An 18,647-nucleotide genomic window follows, 5' to 3' on the forward strand; every position below is an offset into this window, starting at 1 on the left:
GGGTGTGGGCTTAGTTTAACAGGACGTTCGCATTAAATTGATGTAGCAAATCAATGAGGTTAATATTTAATCTTTAATCTTATTGCACAAGCGGTAGTCCTTTTTCGCTTAATCACCGGGCCACGAGCCAATGAAAATATCTCTGAACATGCAAAAATGTAAAGGTGTGCTTTTTGCTGAAAAGGATTTTCAATACATGGTATTACAAAGGGACAAAATAATTTGCACAGTCATATAATGTTTTCTAAATGCTATACATGTATAAACAACTACTGTGTACTGTACCTAAGTAGTGGTCATTCTACAGGTCAGTTTGTAGAAGATCACAAGTAAACGATCATGAAATAAACGAAGATTTGCTAGCCAACTTGTGCTAAAGTTGATCCGATGAACTGGCGTTTCGATGACTGGGCAACGTTTTAAGTACCAATAGATTATTTTAATCTCATCTAACTCATTTACTAGTTACGAATATTTTTGTACATTGTACACATTTATTATAATTGTATTTTGAATAAAAATGAGCAATAATATATCAACCTATGCTAAAGGCCATTTATTTTCACTGCCTACTTAAGAATTAACTGTGACAATTTTTCTTAGTTCAGAGACAACCAATCCACAAAGACAACCATTTTCAAAGGGTGGACTTTGCAGAACGGCTTGACAGTGTATATGAAAGAGCGAACGCTGAAACATGAATATGCTTTATTTTTAACTATATTTTCACATCAGTCGCAAAAGAGCCCTTGTAATGTTAAGAAATTGTTGCATTTCTATTTGATTAAAATACCAGTTACGGTCCATAATTGGTTAGTGAACTATGTTCTGTTCTATTTACCATTTGTAATTACCTTTCTATTCTGTCAATTCATTTTTAGACAGACCCACAAGGAACAATCGTGGTATTTTACTGATTCGTGATTGTTTTGATGATTAAAATCATCAGTCACATGGTTGAAATGTTATATATATTCAGGGGCCTTCTTGACCGAGTGCTTACGGTGGCGGACTTCAAATTGCTTGCCACACATCGCTGTGGGTTCGAAAATTCTTTCACTTGAGGAAGATATCCACGAGGCTAACTGAAGGTCGATCAAGTCAGGTGTCCGCTCGTGCCTGAAATAATGCATGGAGGGTCACCTGGGGTCTTTCTCCTCCACGACAGTCGCCGCATCAACTATAACTGAGTCACGGTGTGACGTTAAACCTATCAAGAATAAAATACAAAAGTATACGATAATTACTATATACACTAAAGTCGTAGAATACGGAGAAAAACACGTTTATGTATTTCAATATTTTAGCCCTTCCCACCTTGGTAAAGGAAAAAAAACATCCTGGTTATAATGTAAATAAATATAGGTATGATAGGCACGGCTTATTTACTACGATGATCACGATGTCACTGGATGTAGGACCTTGTTTACTACTATCAACGCCTGAATGACCGTGATAACGACATTTTATCACATATTTTCAATGAATTATTCGACATTAAAAAGTAAAATGCTATAAATGGGTACAATATACTTAAAAAATGATATGAAAAGAAAAGTTATTTATTTTACATGTAAGATCACAATATGTATTTTACTCATGAAAACTTAATCTTTAAAATGCAGTAGTTAATGACGCTACCGCCACCAGGCACAAGACCTTGAGAAATGGACAAACTTATGACAAATGAAAGAGGACATATGTCTGTATTTATTGTTTAAGTCTGAAATTTAGAATTTGAAAATTCAATTAGGCATAGCTATGTTAAAAGAAAATTGGAGTAGTTACTAAAGAAAGTTTGCTTACCTGTCTGTAGATACAGACAAGATGCTCATGAAAGTTTATTAATTCTTTGAACAATGTTTGACAGTGACAAAGCAAAAAGTAAATTTACAAATATTTTAGTCTGAGTCTAAATATCTGACTTTTAACCTTGATTAATGAGGGCCCGGCTATAATGGCCACAACGAATCTTTGGGGCGTCGGAACTGGGGCCTCAGGGGCCGCGGTCGCAGCCCCAACAATTTGCCCAAAAACATTTTTTTCGTAAACTGATTAGTTGGAGCCGCAGATCCGCGGACCCTATATTTTGTATACAGTGTATTAAATTTTGCTTCGCGTTAAATTATACACGCTGTCCAGATTGGTGTGTTACCGTGGTGATGGTGACACGATCGGGGGTAACTTAGAAAATTTAGGAAAATAATTATCATGTTTTTCCTAAATGAAAGAGGTAAGTATTAAGATTTATCACATCGCTAAGATGTAAGGAAATAATTATATACATTTGTAAATTGTTTTTACTAAAAGAATGATATTTTAAACAAAATAAGAAACGAAGTTTAACTTATATCATATCTTCAGAGATATAACAGCAGAGACTCACGTCTTACCATTTCTGGAAAGTTTTAAGAGACTGAGTAAAATTACACCATTGTACATAACAGTTGACGTAACACTGGTGTCACATTGAATTGCTTTGAGAATGTTAAAAAGGTGAAATTACTTGAGCTTCAATACTTTTATTGAATGTAACCTGACTGATTATTGTTCAGTATATTAAATATAAAAAAAACATACATGTATTCTTTGTATTGCGTTACAGATTATCAATTACGATAAGAGTTTATTTTGCTTATAGTCATGTAAATAGTAAGAAAATACTGGAGACTAGAGATGCGATTCAGTATCCCTAAAAGGCACCAGAACTCGCTATTTATGATCCTGTTTTGTTTTTGTTTTTCTTTTTTTAATTTTCCGGGGGAAACACCCCTACCCACCTTACGGGAGGGGGTTTCCCCCTCCTTCGCGGCCCCAATATCAAACACCTTCCGACGCCCCTGACCCGTCACGAAGGGTAATACCATCAAATATATACAACACAAACAATGTCAGTCTAGTTATATTATTTTGTTTGGAAATCAACTCAATGATTAGCTTTAAAATTTCTGACTTGCTTTTAAGGTGAATAATACGGTGCCCCTAAAGTGACATGTTACACACTTTTTTCCAATTAGGTAATGTGAGACTATTTTTTATTTCGTTTAAACAAAATCATTTCGTTTAAACGAAATAAGTTATTTCGTTTAAACGAAATAAAAAAAATTCTCACATTACCTAATTGGAAAAAATGTGTGTAACATGTCACTTTAGGGGCACCGTAGAATAACACTTCAAAAACATGAGATATTATTATATCAAATAACCAATATTCTAGCATAAAACTGATATTCTTGTCACTTCTCGGAGGGTTTAACAGGAGAGAAAAGAGATACTGTTAAATACACCTTTTTATATATGGGCGTTCCATGGCAAAACGTAAACTATGGTGGCATATTTCTGCCAACCACATATCCACTTAATTATGTAGACAGTTTTCTCTAAAATGTCACATATCCAGTTATTATCTGACAAGTGGCAAAAATGCGTGTTATCCAGATAATTATGTCAACAGGACAAAACTGCCTGTTATTGCCCACTACTGCCATCCACATATTCACATATATAAGTGGTTATTGTGAAAGTTTTCATGATATCCAGTTAATATTCGTACTCAAAGTGGAGATTAACGGTTCTACTTTTCGTCCCCTATACGGGATTGTCACGGTATAGAATATTGAAACGGGAAGAAAAGGTATAACCGGCTGGGTAGCTCAGTCGGTAGAGCATTGGAACGGTATTCCGAGGCCTCTGGTTCGAGTCCCGGTCTGGCTGCACATTTTTCTCATCCTGTGACATTTGGCACCCAACGTGGGCCGTGACGGCATTACACTGGTTAGTCTCCTACGCCTGTAATTGCTTGATTTATAAAGTACCCGCTGAAATTCGAGGACGAATTTCAAAATGGTGGGGAAATATGTCACGGTGTAGAACTTGAATATTGAAACGGGGAGAAAATGTATAGGCGGTCGGGTAGCTCAGTTGATAGATTACCAGAACGGTATTCCGAGGCCCCGGGTTCGAGTCTATATATGTCTGGCGTCACATTTTTCTCACCCTGTGACAGAATGAATGAGTGTATATCCAACTCATCCCCTACCACCACACCTAATGGTTTGTGCCTATAGATAGGATTTGGAATAATATATTTGCATAACTGTTATGCCCCTTTATGTATTTTCATTTATTCCGTAATGATAGGGGACGACTACGGGATAATGCCAGTCATAGCTGACTAACTGACCAAAATCAAGATACCTAGTTAACGTAAGTGAATATATGGATGGCAGTAGTGGGCACTAACAGAAAGTTTTGTCCTGTTAAGATACTTAAGTGGATAACAAGAAGTTTTGTCACTTGCCAGAAAATAACTGAATAAGTGACATTTTTACGGAAATTTTCGAGATAAATAAGTGGAATGGTTGGCAGAAATATGCCACCATAGTAAACGTATTACGGCTCCGAAACGGATAATTAAAAAGGAAATTACGTCGACAACACAGATATTCCCGCGCATTTCATGGAAATTTAATGGCGTTGAGAGATAATGTTGTTTTTTTTTTCTCGCGTTTTATGCTATAATAGCGTTAGCGCATGTTCATTTCATATTATAATATTTTAGGAATCTCTCGGGATTCTGCAGATGTTATAACATGAAAACATCATGCATGTGCCACTACAATGAACAAGAGGGCCATTAAGGCACTGTATCGCTCCCCTGACCTATTGACCTAAAGATCATCAAGATTAACATTCTGACCAAGTTTCATCAAGATATGGTCATAAATGTGGCCTCTAAAGTGTTAAATAGATTTTCCTTCGATTTGACTCAGTGACCTAGTTTTTGACCAGACATGACCCAGATTCGAACTTGACCTAAAGATCATCAAGATTAACTTTCTGACCAAGTTTCATGAAGATACAGTCATAAATGTGGCCTCTAGAGTGTGAACGAGCTTTTCTTTTGATTTGACCCGGTGACCTACTTTTTGACCCCACCTGATCAAGATTTAAACTTGATTTTTAGAACATCAAGATTAATATTCTGATTAAGTTTCATTAAGATATATTCATAAATGTGGCCTCTACAGTGTAAACTAGCTTTTCCTTTGATTTCACCTGGTGACCTAGTTTTTTATTCTACATAACCCAGATTCAAACTGAACCTTGCAATCATCAAGGTTAACATTTTGACCAAGTTTCATGAAGATGCAATCATAAATCTGGCCTCTACAGTGTTAACAAGCTTTTCCTTTGATTTGACCTGGTGACCTAGTTTTTGACCCCAGATGACCCAATGTCAAACTCATCTAAGACTTTATTGAGGGTAATATTCTAACCAAGTTTCATTAAAATTGGGCCGAAATTGTGACCTTTAGAGTGTTAACAAGCTTTTCCTTTGATTTGACCTGGTGTCTTGGTTTTTAACTCCAGATGACCCAGTATCAAACTCATCCAAGATTTTATTGAAGGTAATATTCTGACTAAGTTTCATTAAGATTGGGCCAAAAACGTGACCTCTAGAGTGTTAACAAGCTTTTCCTTCGATTTGACCTGGTGACCTAGTTTTTTACCCCAGATGACCCAGTATCAAACCCGTCCAAGACTGTATTGAGAGTAACATTCTGACCAAGTTTCATTAAGCTTGAATTAAAATTGTGATCTCTAGAGTGTTAACAAGCTTTTCCTTTAATTTAACCTGGTGATCTAGTTTTTGACCCCAGATGACCCAATAGATTTTATTGAGGGTAACATTCTGACCAAGTTAAGTTCCATTAAGTTTTGGCCAAAACTGTGACCTCTAGAGTGTTAACAGTCAAATTGTTGACGACGGACGACGGACACAGGGCGATCACTATTTAAAGCTCACCTTTGAGCACTTCGTGCTCAGGTGAGCTAAAACTGCTAAACTGTACTGGTATTTCACGCGGTGTCAATCCCATTATTGTTGCGGTTATATTTCTGTAAAACTTAATATTGTACTATTTATATCAGTAATTTAGAATTCAAACCGAAAGTTGCAAATAAAGGCAAGCGCGTTTCATATTTTCCTTTTCAGAAAATGCGTATACGTGTAATATCGTAGACTGGCTACCGTCCCTATGTTTGTTCTGTATAAGTTTTCTTCATTAACAATGGAAGGAACTCCAGCAGGTTACTTCTATAATGACATTTTTATTCCCCTTGGCTCCGAACATAGGGGCTGGTGAAGGTTGGCATGCAGACAAACTTACAGCGATAATCAGCTGCCATAACTGTGACTTTGTTATTTAAGGACATCATGTGCCATCTATCATTTAATGACATGCTTTATGGCCTGCTTTCAGCCTGTATTGGCTTATCAGACAGCAGGAATATGCTTTAATACAAAGGAATACACATTTAGCAGAGGCTTTGTGATGTTTTTTTCCAAGTTTAAAGCAGGTCTCAAATTACATTTGTAATGAAGTGGATAAAGCTATACTTTAAAGTCTAAAATATGTATATTTTAGCCATCAAATACAAACTGTTTTTAAGGACTTAAATTCTACTAATGAATTAATTGCAGTATTTATATAGAAATTAACCATGCAGCCAGGGAGCCAGGCTAGTAATATCTTTCTTTCAAGTAATAGTTCATATTAACTTTTGCACCATAAACGCCTCTATCGTATAGAAATGTTGTTTTTTTTCCTTTCACACAAATAATCACATTGACAAAACATGATTTCAGAAAATTTCTTCCTGATATCTTTTCTGGAAAATATAAATGTAGGTCAAACTTGATGGCAAACGGTATTACGTGATAATTCTAGAATGTTGATGATACATACGTGTACTTGCAAATTGATCATAGGGGATGTTTTATTTTAACAACCATTTTCTCTAATAGTGCCCGCTTTTGTTTTTGCTGCTATAGGGTAGCGCATATTTGTTATTTTACCGGGTATCCTCAAACAAAAATATCAAAATGTCCGCTTATACAACCAAGGTAGCAGATGCCAGTTTTGCAGTTTTTCGAAAGCCGGCCGGAGACCGTGTTCCTTCGATTAAGCAGAAATCAACTAAACAATGTGCTTTGAAAGAAATAAAGTTTATAGCTATCATGTATTTGTATGCTTTCTTAAAATCCGATAGAAATATTTGCCATTTATCAGACTCTGTAGTCCATAGGTAGCTAATAGTGAAACATTGGTACGCGAAAATATGGACAATTTTTTCAAAATATTGCCATAGTTGGCCTTGTGGCAAAAAGTTAAGGGAAAAGCAGGAGTCCAACAATGCACAGTGCCTTGAACACAAGCCTTTCCTGTACCTATTCTGCATAACATAAATATCTGTCAACCGATTACTTTTTTCAGTACTCCTTCTTGAATTAGGCCTCTGATGTTTTGACATTTACACATAGAGCCAGCAAGCAATATTCGCAGTTTCGCATCTGACCAACTTCGGGACACTAATTCCGTTCAGGTCGGCTGAATAATTGTCAGAAGTTTTTTAAATGTCCATTTCACAGCACCAAAGCACCGAATCTGCCTTAAATATTATTTTGAATGAAAACGGGGCCTTCAGTTTTGACACTTACCTTTATTTTAGGATTTTGACCCTGGCCAATTCGCATCTAAGGCTGGAAACTACCAACTGCTACCTAGATACTCCAAAACAAGCAAATCATTTTAAGCAAAGGTACATGTGTACATAACTGAATGAGAAATATGTATAAGAAGATATTCTTAAAGGACAGAACGCAATCAAGCAAAATAATAGCAGACTCAGGTTGGTTGCACCTGTTCATGAGCGGTAATGAAAGGTGCAGCACGCACCGGATTAATCGGAACTCTGTTATACAGGTTCACAGAATGGACACCAAGGTTCTAAAGGAATCGAACATATAATAGCACTGAGTCTTAATAAGGGCAGACTTTTAGAGCCGCCACACGGCACTTAGAGATTACAGTTGGGATAGTTTATTTAAAATTCTATATGAAGACACTATCAATAAACATGTATTGTTCCACTGTTTTCAAAAGCTGTTTAACGAAAATTAAAAAAAAAGTGCGTCCAAGGACTGGTCCTCGCGGTTTCCAGTTGATCCATAACAACGCTGCGGTTTACAAAAGTGTCATCGTTCAATGTTTCTGAGAGAAGAAAAAGCATCCCGCTTATTCACCAGATCCAAATTCTTTTGACTTTTTCCTCTTTCCAAAGCTGAAAAATACGCTGGCTGGGCGCAAATATTTATCAAATAAACCACTTGGGTATGGTATTTTTAAGTTGCTTAAGAACATACCAAGGGGAGACTACTTTGCACCGTTCACCTCTTGGATTTCTCGACTGCGAAAGTGCGTGGAATATTTGAAGGGATAAACTAAATTTGAAGACTGCATACTGACTGTGTACCATATTCCAACATTTAGAATACTAGTAGCCTCCGTATCAGTGTAGTCGATGATTTTTAAGCAGTATACTCCTCTTTGCATTATTACAATTAATTTATATTACTTTGGCCATGGAATATATTTTCAGAAGCAAATAATACCATATGAATGTATTACTGTCATGACAATAAAGCGGAAGTGTATATGTTAAAAGGATTCTAAATAAAAAAAAAGATGTTTTTTTCGGTTAAAAAGATTGTTTGTTTGTTTCAGAAAAACACACAAACATATTAGTTTTCAGTTTCTGATAAACAGACTTCTCGTGTTTCTTTTGCCCTTGAACAATAATCTAACCTTTTAACATCCTGTTAAAAACGTGTTTGCTTTTTCAACAAAAAAACAGATTCATTGTACTCAAATTTGGGATATGACTAGGTTTTACAAACCGCAGGACTTCCAGTTATATAAAGCCCATCTTATAATTTAATGTTATAAGACCTGGTGTTTATGGCGGTATGTTTCAGAGGATTTATACAGGGCCAAGAAAATTGTTGTCCGGTTTGCAGAGAGGCAGGATAAGGAGGTGGCGACTAACAATATGCCTTGGTCTCCTTGGTTTTTTGTTCTAGTTTACCTAGGAATTGTTGCTTTCAAATAGTGTTTACATTTGCTAAAAGAAATTTGCAAGCGACTGTCTCAAGCTAGTGTAAATATGTACGAACTAATTCTGATTTCCCTGTTTAAAATTAAGCGCATTCTAGATTTAGCCTGCATAAATACTGAAGATTTTCATAACACTGAAGTGCATTTCAACTATCATTGTCATCATCACAGAGTCGGAAATACCTTGTCTCTTATTATTTGTACTAAGACATTATGTAAGAAACAAGAGGGCCATGATGGCCCTATATCGCTCACCAGAGTTTATCTGGCCTACTGACCTAGTTTTTGACCCCAAATGACCCAGTTTTGAATTCAACTTAAAGATCATCAAGACAAACATTCTTACCAAGTTTCATATAGAGTGTTCACAAACTTTTCTTTTGATTTGACCATGTGACCTAGTTTTTGACCCCAAATGACCCAGATCAAAACTGGACCTAGGGTTCATCAAGATAAACATTCTGACTAAGTTTCAAAAAGGATTGATCACAACTATGGCCTCCAGAGTGTTAACAAGTTTTTCCTTTGATCTAGCCTACTGACCTAGTTTATGACCCCACATGACCCAGATTTGAAACTAACGTAGAAATTACCAGGACAAACATTCTGACAAAATTTCATAAAGACAGAGTCAAAATTGTTGCCTCCAGGGTGTTCACAATCTTTTCCTTTTATCTGGCCTACTGACCTAGTTTTTGACCCAACATGACCCAGATTCAAAAAAAAGCCGTACGATCATCAAGATTAACATTCTGACCAAGTTTCTTAAAGATTAAGTCACAACTGTGTCCTCTAGACTGTTAACAAACTTTTCCTTTGATTTGACTTAGTGACGTAGTTTTTGACTCAACATGACCCAGATTCAAACCTGACCTATAGATTATTAGGAAAAACATTCTGACTGATTCTAATGAGTTTCAAACTTGAAATGTTGTCTCTAAGAGGGTTGATAAGATTTTCTTTTGATCTGGCCTACTGACCTAGTTTTTGACTCAACATGATCCAGTTATAAACTTGACCTAGAGATTATCAAGACAAACATTCTAACCAAGTTTCATAAAGAGTGGGTCACAAATGTGGCCTCTAGAGTGATTACAAGCTTTGCCTTTGATCTGGCCTACTGACCTAGTTTTTAACCCATACAACCCAGTTTTAAACCTGACCTAGAAATCATCAAGACAAACATTCTGACCAAGTTTCATAAAGACTGAGTCACAAATGTGGCCTTCAAAGTGTTCACAATCTTTACTTTGATCTGGCCTACTGACCTAGTTTTTAACCCACATGACCCAGCTTCAAACTTGACTTTGAAATCATCAAGACAACCATTCTGACCAAGATTCCTAAAAACTGGATCACAAATGTGGCCTCTGGAGTGTTCACAAGCTGTTCCTTTGATCTAGCCTACTGACCTAGTTTTTAACCCCATATAACCCAGTTTACAATTTGACCTAGAAAACATCAAGATAAACATTCTGACCAAGTTTCATAAAGATTGGGTCAGAATTGTGGCCTCCAGAGTGTTCACAAGTTTTTTCTTTGATCTAGCCTACTGACCTAGTTTATAACCTCACATAACCCAGATTTAAATCTGGCGTAGAAATCATCAAATCAAACATTCTGACAAAATTTCATAAAGACTGAGTCAAAATTGTTGCCTCCAGAGTGTTCACAAGCTTTTCCTTTGATCTAGCCTACTGACCTAGTTTTTGACCCAACATGTCCCTAGATCCAAATAAAGCCGTAAGATCATCAAGACTAACATTCTGACCAAGTTTCATAAAGATTAAGTCACAACTGTGGCCTCTAGACTGTTAACAAGCTTTTTCTTTGATTTGACTGGGTGACCTAGTTTTTGACCCAACATGACCCAGATAGATTCAAACCTGACCTACAGATAATTAAAGAAAACATTCTGACTGATTCTAATGAGTTTCAAACTTCAAATGTTGTCTCTAAGAGGGTTGATAAGATTTTCCTTTGATCTGGCCTACTGACCTAGTTCTTGACCCAACATGACCCAGTTATAAACTTGATCTAGAGATTATCAAGACAAACATTCTGACCAAGTTTCATAGATTGGGTCACAAATGTGGCCTCTAGAGTGTTCACAAGCTTTTCCTTTGATCTGGCCTACTGACCTAGTTTTTAACCCCATACAACCCAGTTTAAAACCTGACCTAGAAATCATCAAGACAAACATTCTGACCAAGTTTCATAAAGATTGAGTCACAAATGTGGCCTTCAGAGTGTTCACAAGCTTTTCCTTAGATCTGGCCTACTGACCTAGGTTTTAACCCCACATGACACAGTTTCAAATTTACCTTTGAGATCATCAAGACAAACATTCTGACCAACATTCCTAAAAATTGGTTCACAAATGTGGCCTCTGGAGTGTTCACAAGCTGTTCCTTTGATCTGGCTTACTAACCTAGTTTTTGACCCCATATAACCCGGTTTGAAAACTGACCTAGAGATCATCAAGACAAACATTCTGACCAAGTTTCGTTAAGACTGGGTCACAAATGTGGCATCTAGAATGTTCATAAGCTTTTCCTTTGATCTGGCATACTGACCCAGTTTTTGACCCCACATGACCCAGTTTCGAACTTGACGCCGGACAATGACCCATCCATTAGCTTACCTTGAGCACTTTGTGCTCTGGTGAGCTAAAAAAAATATAAACCCGTCGATACTAATACGTACAGCTACAGTGGTCCATTAAAGTACAAGAGTTTTATCATTCTTTGGGTGAAAATACAAGTCGGGGAAAATGAATTAAAACAACACAAAGAAAACGGTGGAAGATATCCAGTTGACTTGTATAGAAAGTCGATGGTTGAGCCGAGGTGCCCAAAAGTGTCTGATATAATAGCAGAGGGACACATGGGGTCTTTCTCCATCAGCAGAGCTGGAAAGTAGATATAAATCCGACCTGAATTGTGTCGGTGTGGCGTAAACCAAAACAAAAGAAGACTGAATTACTGTATAGGTTTACTAAAAACTTTTATTTATAACATTCAGTAATAATAAAGACAACAACATTAGATGAAAATATAAACAAACATGACTTGAAATAACGACACAAAGTCAAAGTACAGGCCCTATTGTCTACGAACGATACACAACACTATTTGACTCCTGTTGTGGGGGTTCATAGAAGATACTGTAGAAAGAACGCCACCTAACCAACACAAGCAGCCTTACTATTTTCTCTCCATTTTTTCTTAATAACAACAAACTGTAACACTTTCTTGCAAATGAGATTGTTGTTTAATCATCTGAAGATATGTACGCGTTTCTACACATTGTCCTTCCAAAATGTTGGTTTATGTACATAGAAAAATGCCTCTGTTTCCTGAGTATTCGCATTCTGTTCAAGTGGCCACCGCGAATATCTGGTCACAGTTTGACCACAGTGTTTGTGACAGACCGATCGTCTTCTATAACATAAGGCTGACCACGTAATTCTCGTTCACTTGTCTGAGCTTCAATACGAGACTTATTAACAGTTGCTTCTTCTTCAATATCTCCTAACTTGTTTTCGCCTGATTTGTGTATTGAACGACGTTGCCTACAAAAATACGATATTTAAAACATTTAATCGATTTATAAATGTCTTGATAGAATGTGGAAATATTATTTACAGGGTCGAAGGACTTTTGTAAATACATCAACACCAACACAATAATTAAGAATAACGCATTCATCGGGGATACAAAACACGTGAAAATAAATATCAATGCATAAAGAAAGCTTTGAATCAGGCAAAATTCAAATAGTATAACAAAAAATTACATCGCCGCATCGGCTCGAAAGAAAATAATAAGTTTGCACTCAATGAATATGTAAATACTTTAATTTTTGTGTTCCCTCAATCACCTCACCGGAAAGACCGGGTACAAAGAAGAATTGATTTTACCCAACAGTTTACGAAATATTAAATGCGTATCTGGTATTTTAAATAGCCGCAGTCTGTCTGTATGTATAGCAGAACTATTTAGTCTAACTGCTGAGTAAAATTACAAAAAAAATGTATATCATCTGTTACAGACTGCAAATAATTCTTACCACCAGCGTACGAATAGAATCATGACTATGAACACCATGGCGAGTAAAGCACTTGGAACAACAATAAACAGCACCGTCGGATATTCTGTATGTTGGTCTGCAAACAAAAATTTAAATGTGCAAAGTTTCAGTTATACTAGTAATTGCAAAGTAAGTAAAAGACAAGAAAATAACACCTTTTCTACTCTAAAGACGTCATTTTGGTCTTGATGGAATATGATTTTCTATAGAGTATTAAATACGCTTTCGCTTAATTAACGGGTATTTTCTTTATAAATACCGATAACAAAATTTGGACAATGGTAACTAACAGACATCCTGTGGAATGGCAAAAATATAAGACTAACCTATTTTTCTGCAATCCGGTTCAGTATGGTTCCAGTCATTTTGTATAAAACAAAACCTAGTAGTACACAGGTTTTTGTCTGGAGTCTGATATCCTTCTCGGCAAGAATATTTTGCCCCACACAAGTCTATGTTGTGTTCTGTTATTTCTATTTCCCATTTATGATTTCCTTCTTTGTCGAACTCGGAAAGCGGCGGACAACCTGAAATTTTAGAAGGTACAAGATGGAGAATCAGCAGAAAATATGTCACTGTTTTTATCAAAATGGCTAACTTCTTGTACTCAGTTTTTGATGTTTGGATGCCTTCAGTAATGTAGTAATACTCTGGATAATATTGAGTAATTGATAAGAATTAGTTTAGATCTTTACTTTAAAAATAAACGTGTACTTTTCTTGTGTACTTTCTATTTTTTCTGTTGTCTTTATAATTAGTAAGTAAGTAGGTAAGTAAGTATGTAATACATATATTTTCATGCTGTTTCTGGAAATGGTGTTGAACTTTGTTATTGACATTTCTAAATCCTTTATAATAAAAAACATATTCACTTATTCGTTTTTTTTTCTATTGTTGTTTTAATGAGGGTTGTACCGAACATAGCCCCATTGATATACCTTTATTTAGATAGACTCCATGTTAAAAGGATTTGTCGTAACTCTGATATTTTCGGTCAGGTAGGCCACAGTGTTAATGGTTTTGAAAACATAAGTGAAGTAACTGCAGCATACAGATTCATAAATTGTCTGTTATTCGTTATATATGATAGGTCTTCAAAGATAGTAAATTATTAGCATAATTTTAACAGCTTACCACAGTATCTAGTATTTTCCACAAATGTCGCCCTTGTTTCATTTCTTTCTATAACGTTGGCTGTAATGAAAAGTGGAAAATATTCATCCAGTAGTATTCACACGCTTACGAAGTACTAGTACACAGCAAAAAAAAAAAAGATCAAATGCAATAACGTTACAAATAGCCTATACATATCAAATGAATGAATTTATGCTTTGGGCTCAGTTTTAAATAGTAAAGTCAAGTTAAATATTTTGTATTCACGTCTCATCACAATAACTGCATACTAAGAATGTACATAAAACAGACATAGGCCTGAACAATTGTTTGTTTCCGGTAACATGCTAAAAAAAATTAGTGTAGGTTGGTCGATTTTTTTTTTTTTTTTTGGGGGGGGGGGGGGGATATTTTATTATATGAGACTTTTCGGTAATTATTTTTGTGTTAAAAATGAATACAAATAAGGGGGTTATGCCTTTAGAAAATCAGTAAGCTGATTTCTAACATCACTGACCATGTTTAAAGCATAAAAAGTGTAGTTTTGCAACTTTTTGTTAAAAAGCTGGAATGAAATATTCTCCAAGACCATAAAAACATTTAGGGTCTGGCCAAAAATTTAGGGTAGGTCCGGATACCGGAAACAAACAATTTATTTTTTTTGCCTAAACGGCTACATACATCCATTGAGTAGTGTAAGAGCACCAGCATCGTAAAATGCGTCACTAGTTACACCAGAATATAACATTTTCTCTGTAGAGGTAATTAGATGCGCCAAAACTGGTATATTCTTTCCAAGTCAGAAATATATCATGGTGTAACTACTCTCTATATTTCGACGAAAATAAGTGTTGTCTTGGTGTTAATGTGTAAATAAAGTCTAATATTGGCGTCAGAGTCAGTTTCAATCTAACTATTTGAGAATATTTAACAATCAAGAAATATAAATTATATCCAATGATAAGTTGCACTGCTGAAATAGCTTTGTTTATGTAAGTCCAGGTATAGTAAGTAATAAAAAGGGAGGTTACTGAGAAACATTAACAGTAATAAAAAGGGAGGTTACTGAGAAACATAAACATTCTACTTTACCGTGATAAGTTGGTGCACTTTATTTCCATTTGAAGTAGGCACGAGATTTATTTTGTCATTTTAATGATCTATCATTGAAGATTTTAACTTGCTAGAATGATGTATTATGAGCAAACATGTGCTTTCTCCTAAAACTGTGAGTGCAGACTGATTTGATACCTCGGGTAAGATTTTAGATCCGAGCGTCTATACGGAGCTAAGAAAATTGATTCAAGTATTCGTTTATTTTATAAAACAATTACCCGTCCGCAGGAATCCTTAGTTCTATAAACATCATATGAGCCGCGCCATGAGAAAACCAACATAGTGGGTGTGCGACCAGCATGGATCCAGACCAGCCTGCGCATCCGCGCAGTCTGGTCAGGCTCCATGCTGTTCGCTTTTAAAGCCTATTGGAATTGGAGAAACTGTTAGCGAACAGCATGGAGCCTGACCAGACTGTGCGGATGCGCAGGCTGGTCTGGATCCATGCTGGTCGCAAAGCCACTATGTTGGTTTTCTCATGGCACGGCTCATATTATAATGATAACCAGTTGAATGTAAACGCCTTTAAAGTACATCTACCTATTTTATTTTGTTTAGAAAAAATAAAACGTGCACAATACGTAACGGGCCACACGCATTTGCTAAATTCTTTTCATACTGGCATACTTTTCATCATACGCTTAAACAGGGATGACAATATGGTAGACATATGAACGGGTACTAACCATTAAAACTTCCAGATTTATCTGATAACGTAACGACTTGTTTTTTTTTGTTTTTGCTTTTTGTGTTGTTTTTACTTCTTGCACAGCCTTGGATACAATCCATTATATTCAATGTATAGTACTATAATAACATACACTTAATAAATATTTATGGAAAATATACAGTCCTTTAACAGTATATCACCACTGGGAACATAACGCGGTCGCTATGAACCTCTTAGGCAGTCGTTATCAAGCCATCAATTAATGAGTTGAATGGCCAATTGCTTTTCAACATAAAAGTATTATGGACAAACTGAAGTAGCCAAAATAAAAAAAAAAACAACCTGAAATTCAAAACATGACACCATGCTTTACATGAACGTTCATTTTATCTACATGGAGAACAATTTTTTTTTTTTTAAAAAAGTCTGAACATATACATTTCCAAAGAGTCTCGGAATGCATTTTTGTTTTGCTTTGTCGTGCATTATCTAGGTAGAAAGATATACTTGCTTCGGCAAGGTCCGTTTTTTCTTCTTTCTATAACTTTTATAAGAATCTGTTTTCTTTTACCCTGTCGTTTCGTTATTTTATAATATTGCACATAACCGTTACTGGTACTAATTTAAAAGTATTTTACTGTATCTTTTCAAAATGTTTTATGTTTAAAGGAGCGTGAGAACACACGTTTGGAGATTACGCGGATTACTCAAAACGTTTTCATTTGTTATGACTCACATATCAAATACTTTAGATGAAAGATATATTGCAAGTACAACCGACAGCTGTTTCAAAAAATCGTTTGAATGTCATACTTTATTTTATTCAGTCATATCGTATACTGTCTAGCACTTTCGGTGACATTATGGTAAATGTAATATCCTTTTGCAAAAAAAAAATAAAAATAAAATATATATAAATATAACAAAAAAAATAAATATAAAATAAATAAATATAACAAAAAATAAAAAAAAATAAAAAAGTTGATGCATAAAACCGATTCAGACCTCCTTTGAATTTGTCCAAATTACAAGTACGTACGAAAAAATGTTCAAAATAATTAACTGAGTCATAACTTTCTTAATTATTTTACACTAAGGTACTCATAACACGGTTTTCTGACTACATTTTCTTTACGGCTTTTTCTTTGGTTAATTCAATAAACTTAAGGGTCTGCCCGACCCTAAGGCCATCAAAATTGGCGTGACCCCGGTATGTCCAGTACTATTTGCAGTATTCTAAAGAAAGTGAAGTGTCACAGATTCAACAGCTTTTGCCAATGACTTTCTTTTGTTCTTCCGAATGTTGCCATTTGCGGCCTCCTGGTTCGATACAAAGCTGAACTTGGAGATCGGTGACAGAATCCTTTCTTACAACTTCTAAAGCCGCTGTGTTTATTTCTCGCCGTGATTTGACCATTTGACCATGAAAAAAATGACAGGTAGCTCTCGTGCCATTTTTTCAACCAACGAAAGTGGATTGAGCCCGGCTTGGCAGTCACAGTAAAACGCATGGGCGCGCCTGGAATCTCACTCTTTTTACCTATCCTCGCGGATTTTGTCGTTTTCAAGCTGGATTCAGTCTACTTCCGTTGGTTGAAAAAATGGCATGAAAACTACCTTGACATTTTTAGTAGCATCGACAAGTTCTGAATATTTTAAAGAATCATTTAAATCGGAAGTTGTGAGTTATTTTGTGACTTTAAATTTAAAGAATTTCAAACAGGAGGAATAACGACCAAATCACGACGGGTAGTCAACACAACGACTTTATGTCCAGCCGCAGAAGTACTTGTGCATGGCATATTACATTCTTACAAACCTCTGTTTTATGTCGTGAAATTGTTTGGAGTCTTATTATACGCCATGTGTATAATTAACTCGGGCTACGCCCTCGTGAAATTATTCCGCCTCGCATTGTCCCGTCATGTTAACACATAGTTCTGCTATATATCATTTCTTAAATAACGTATAACTAAACTTCTTTAACCATACATATTTGACGCACATACAGTCTAAATATTGCAAGAGCTTTTAGTACTTTTTGTTTAACAAAAAAAATAGTGTTAAAGTGGGAAAAAATCTCTTGATGTAATTTTTGTAAAGTTTTAAAAATTATGCTTCGTCACTGTAGTTTTTAGGCTGTAGCTTTTAGAAGTTCTATCGAAGTGACTTACCATGGAATCCTGATATCAAACAACTAGTTAGTAGAAACAACAGACCTCCGTCATGTTTTAAATCCATCTTGTAAGATTAATAAAAGTAGAATAAAATAAGTGCCTATTACTATAAAATATATATAAATATGCAACTTCATGCCAGACTAACCACCTTTATCTCTCCAGTGATTGGCTGGCTGATATTTTCTACAATTTTTATTGGGGGTACGAATCAACGAGTTTCGAATGAGGAAGTGGTGTATTTCGATGAATTTATTAGGGTGATGCTTTACTAAGTATAGATATAAAGAACACGAATATAATTATAGATATCAATGCACTAATAAACACAAGTTCATTTAAAATACGGGTATCTGAACTCATTGATTATCAGAAGTTTCTGAATTACGTTCTTCGTGGAAGTCAACTCAGTTTATTTTTTTCTATGCAGTTTGTACATGACGTTTTTTTATGACAATAAATGGGGGGGGGGGTTACTAAGCAAACTGCACTCCCGGGCGTACAAGTTAAAGTTTTAAT

At 35.6% G+C, this 18,647-nt stretch overlaps 1 protein-coding gene across 1 annotated transcript; it reads right to left on the reverse strand.

Annotated features, from left to right (window-relative positions):
- Positions 1-11,949: 11,949 nt before the first annotated feature.
- On the reverse strand, positions 11,950-18,275 carry LOC128556376 (uncharacterized). The gene is made up of 5 exons (XM_053541289.1): positions 18,126-18,275; positions 14,187-14,246; positions 13,379-13,579; positions 13,032-13,128; positions 11,950-12,534 (listed from the first exon to the last, which is right to left on the reverse strand). Exons 1-5 carry the CDS (start codon positions 18,190-18,192, stop codon positions 12,363-12,365), a joined length of 597 nt encoding a protein of 198 aa, XP_053397264.1. The 5' UTR covers positions 18,193-18,275; the 3' UTR covers positions 11,950-12,362.
- Positions 18,276-18,647: the final 372 nt, after the last annotated feature.

The sequence above is a fragment of the Mercenaria mercenaria genome, chromosome 4 (genome assembly GCF_021730395.1).
Source record: "Mercenaria mercenaria strain notata chromosome 4, MADL_Memer_1, whole genome shotgun sequence".
Classification (NCBI taxonomy): domain Eukaryota; kingdom Metazoa; phylum Mollusca; class Bivalvia; order Venerida; family Veneridae; genus Mercenaria; species Mercenaria mercenaria.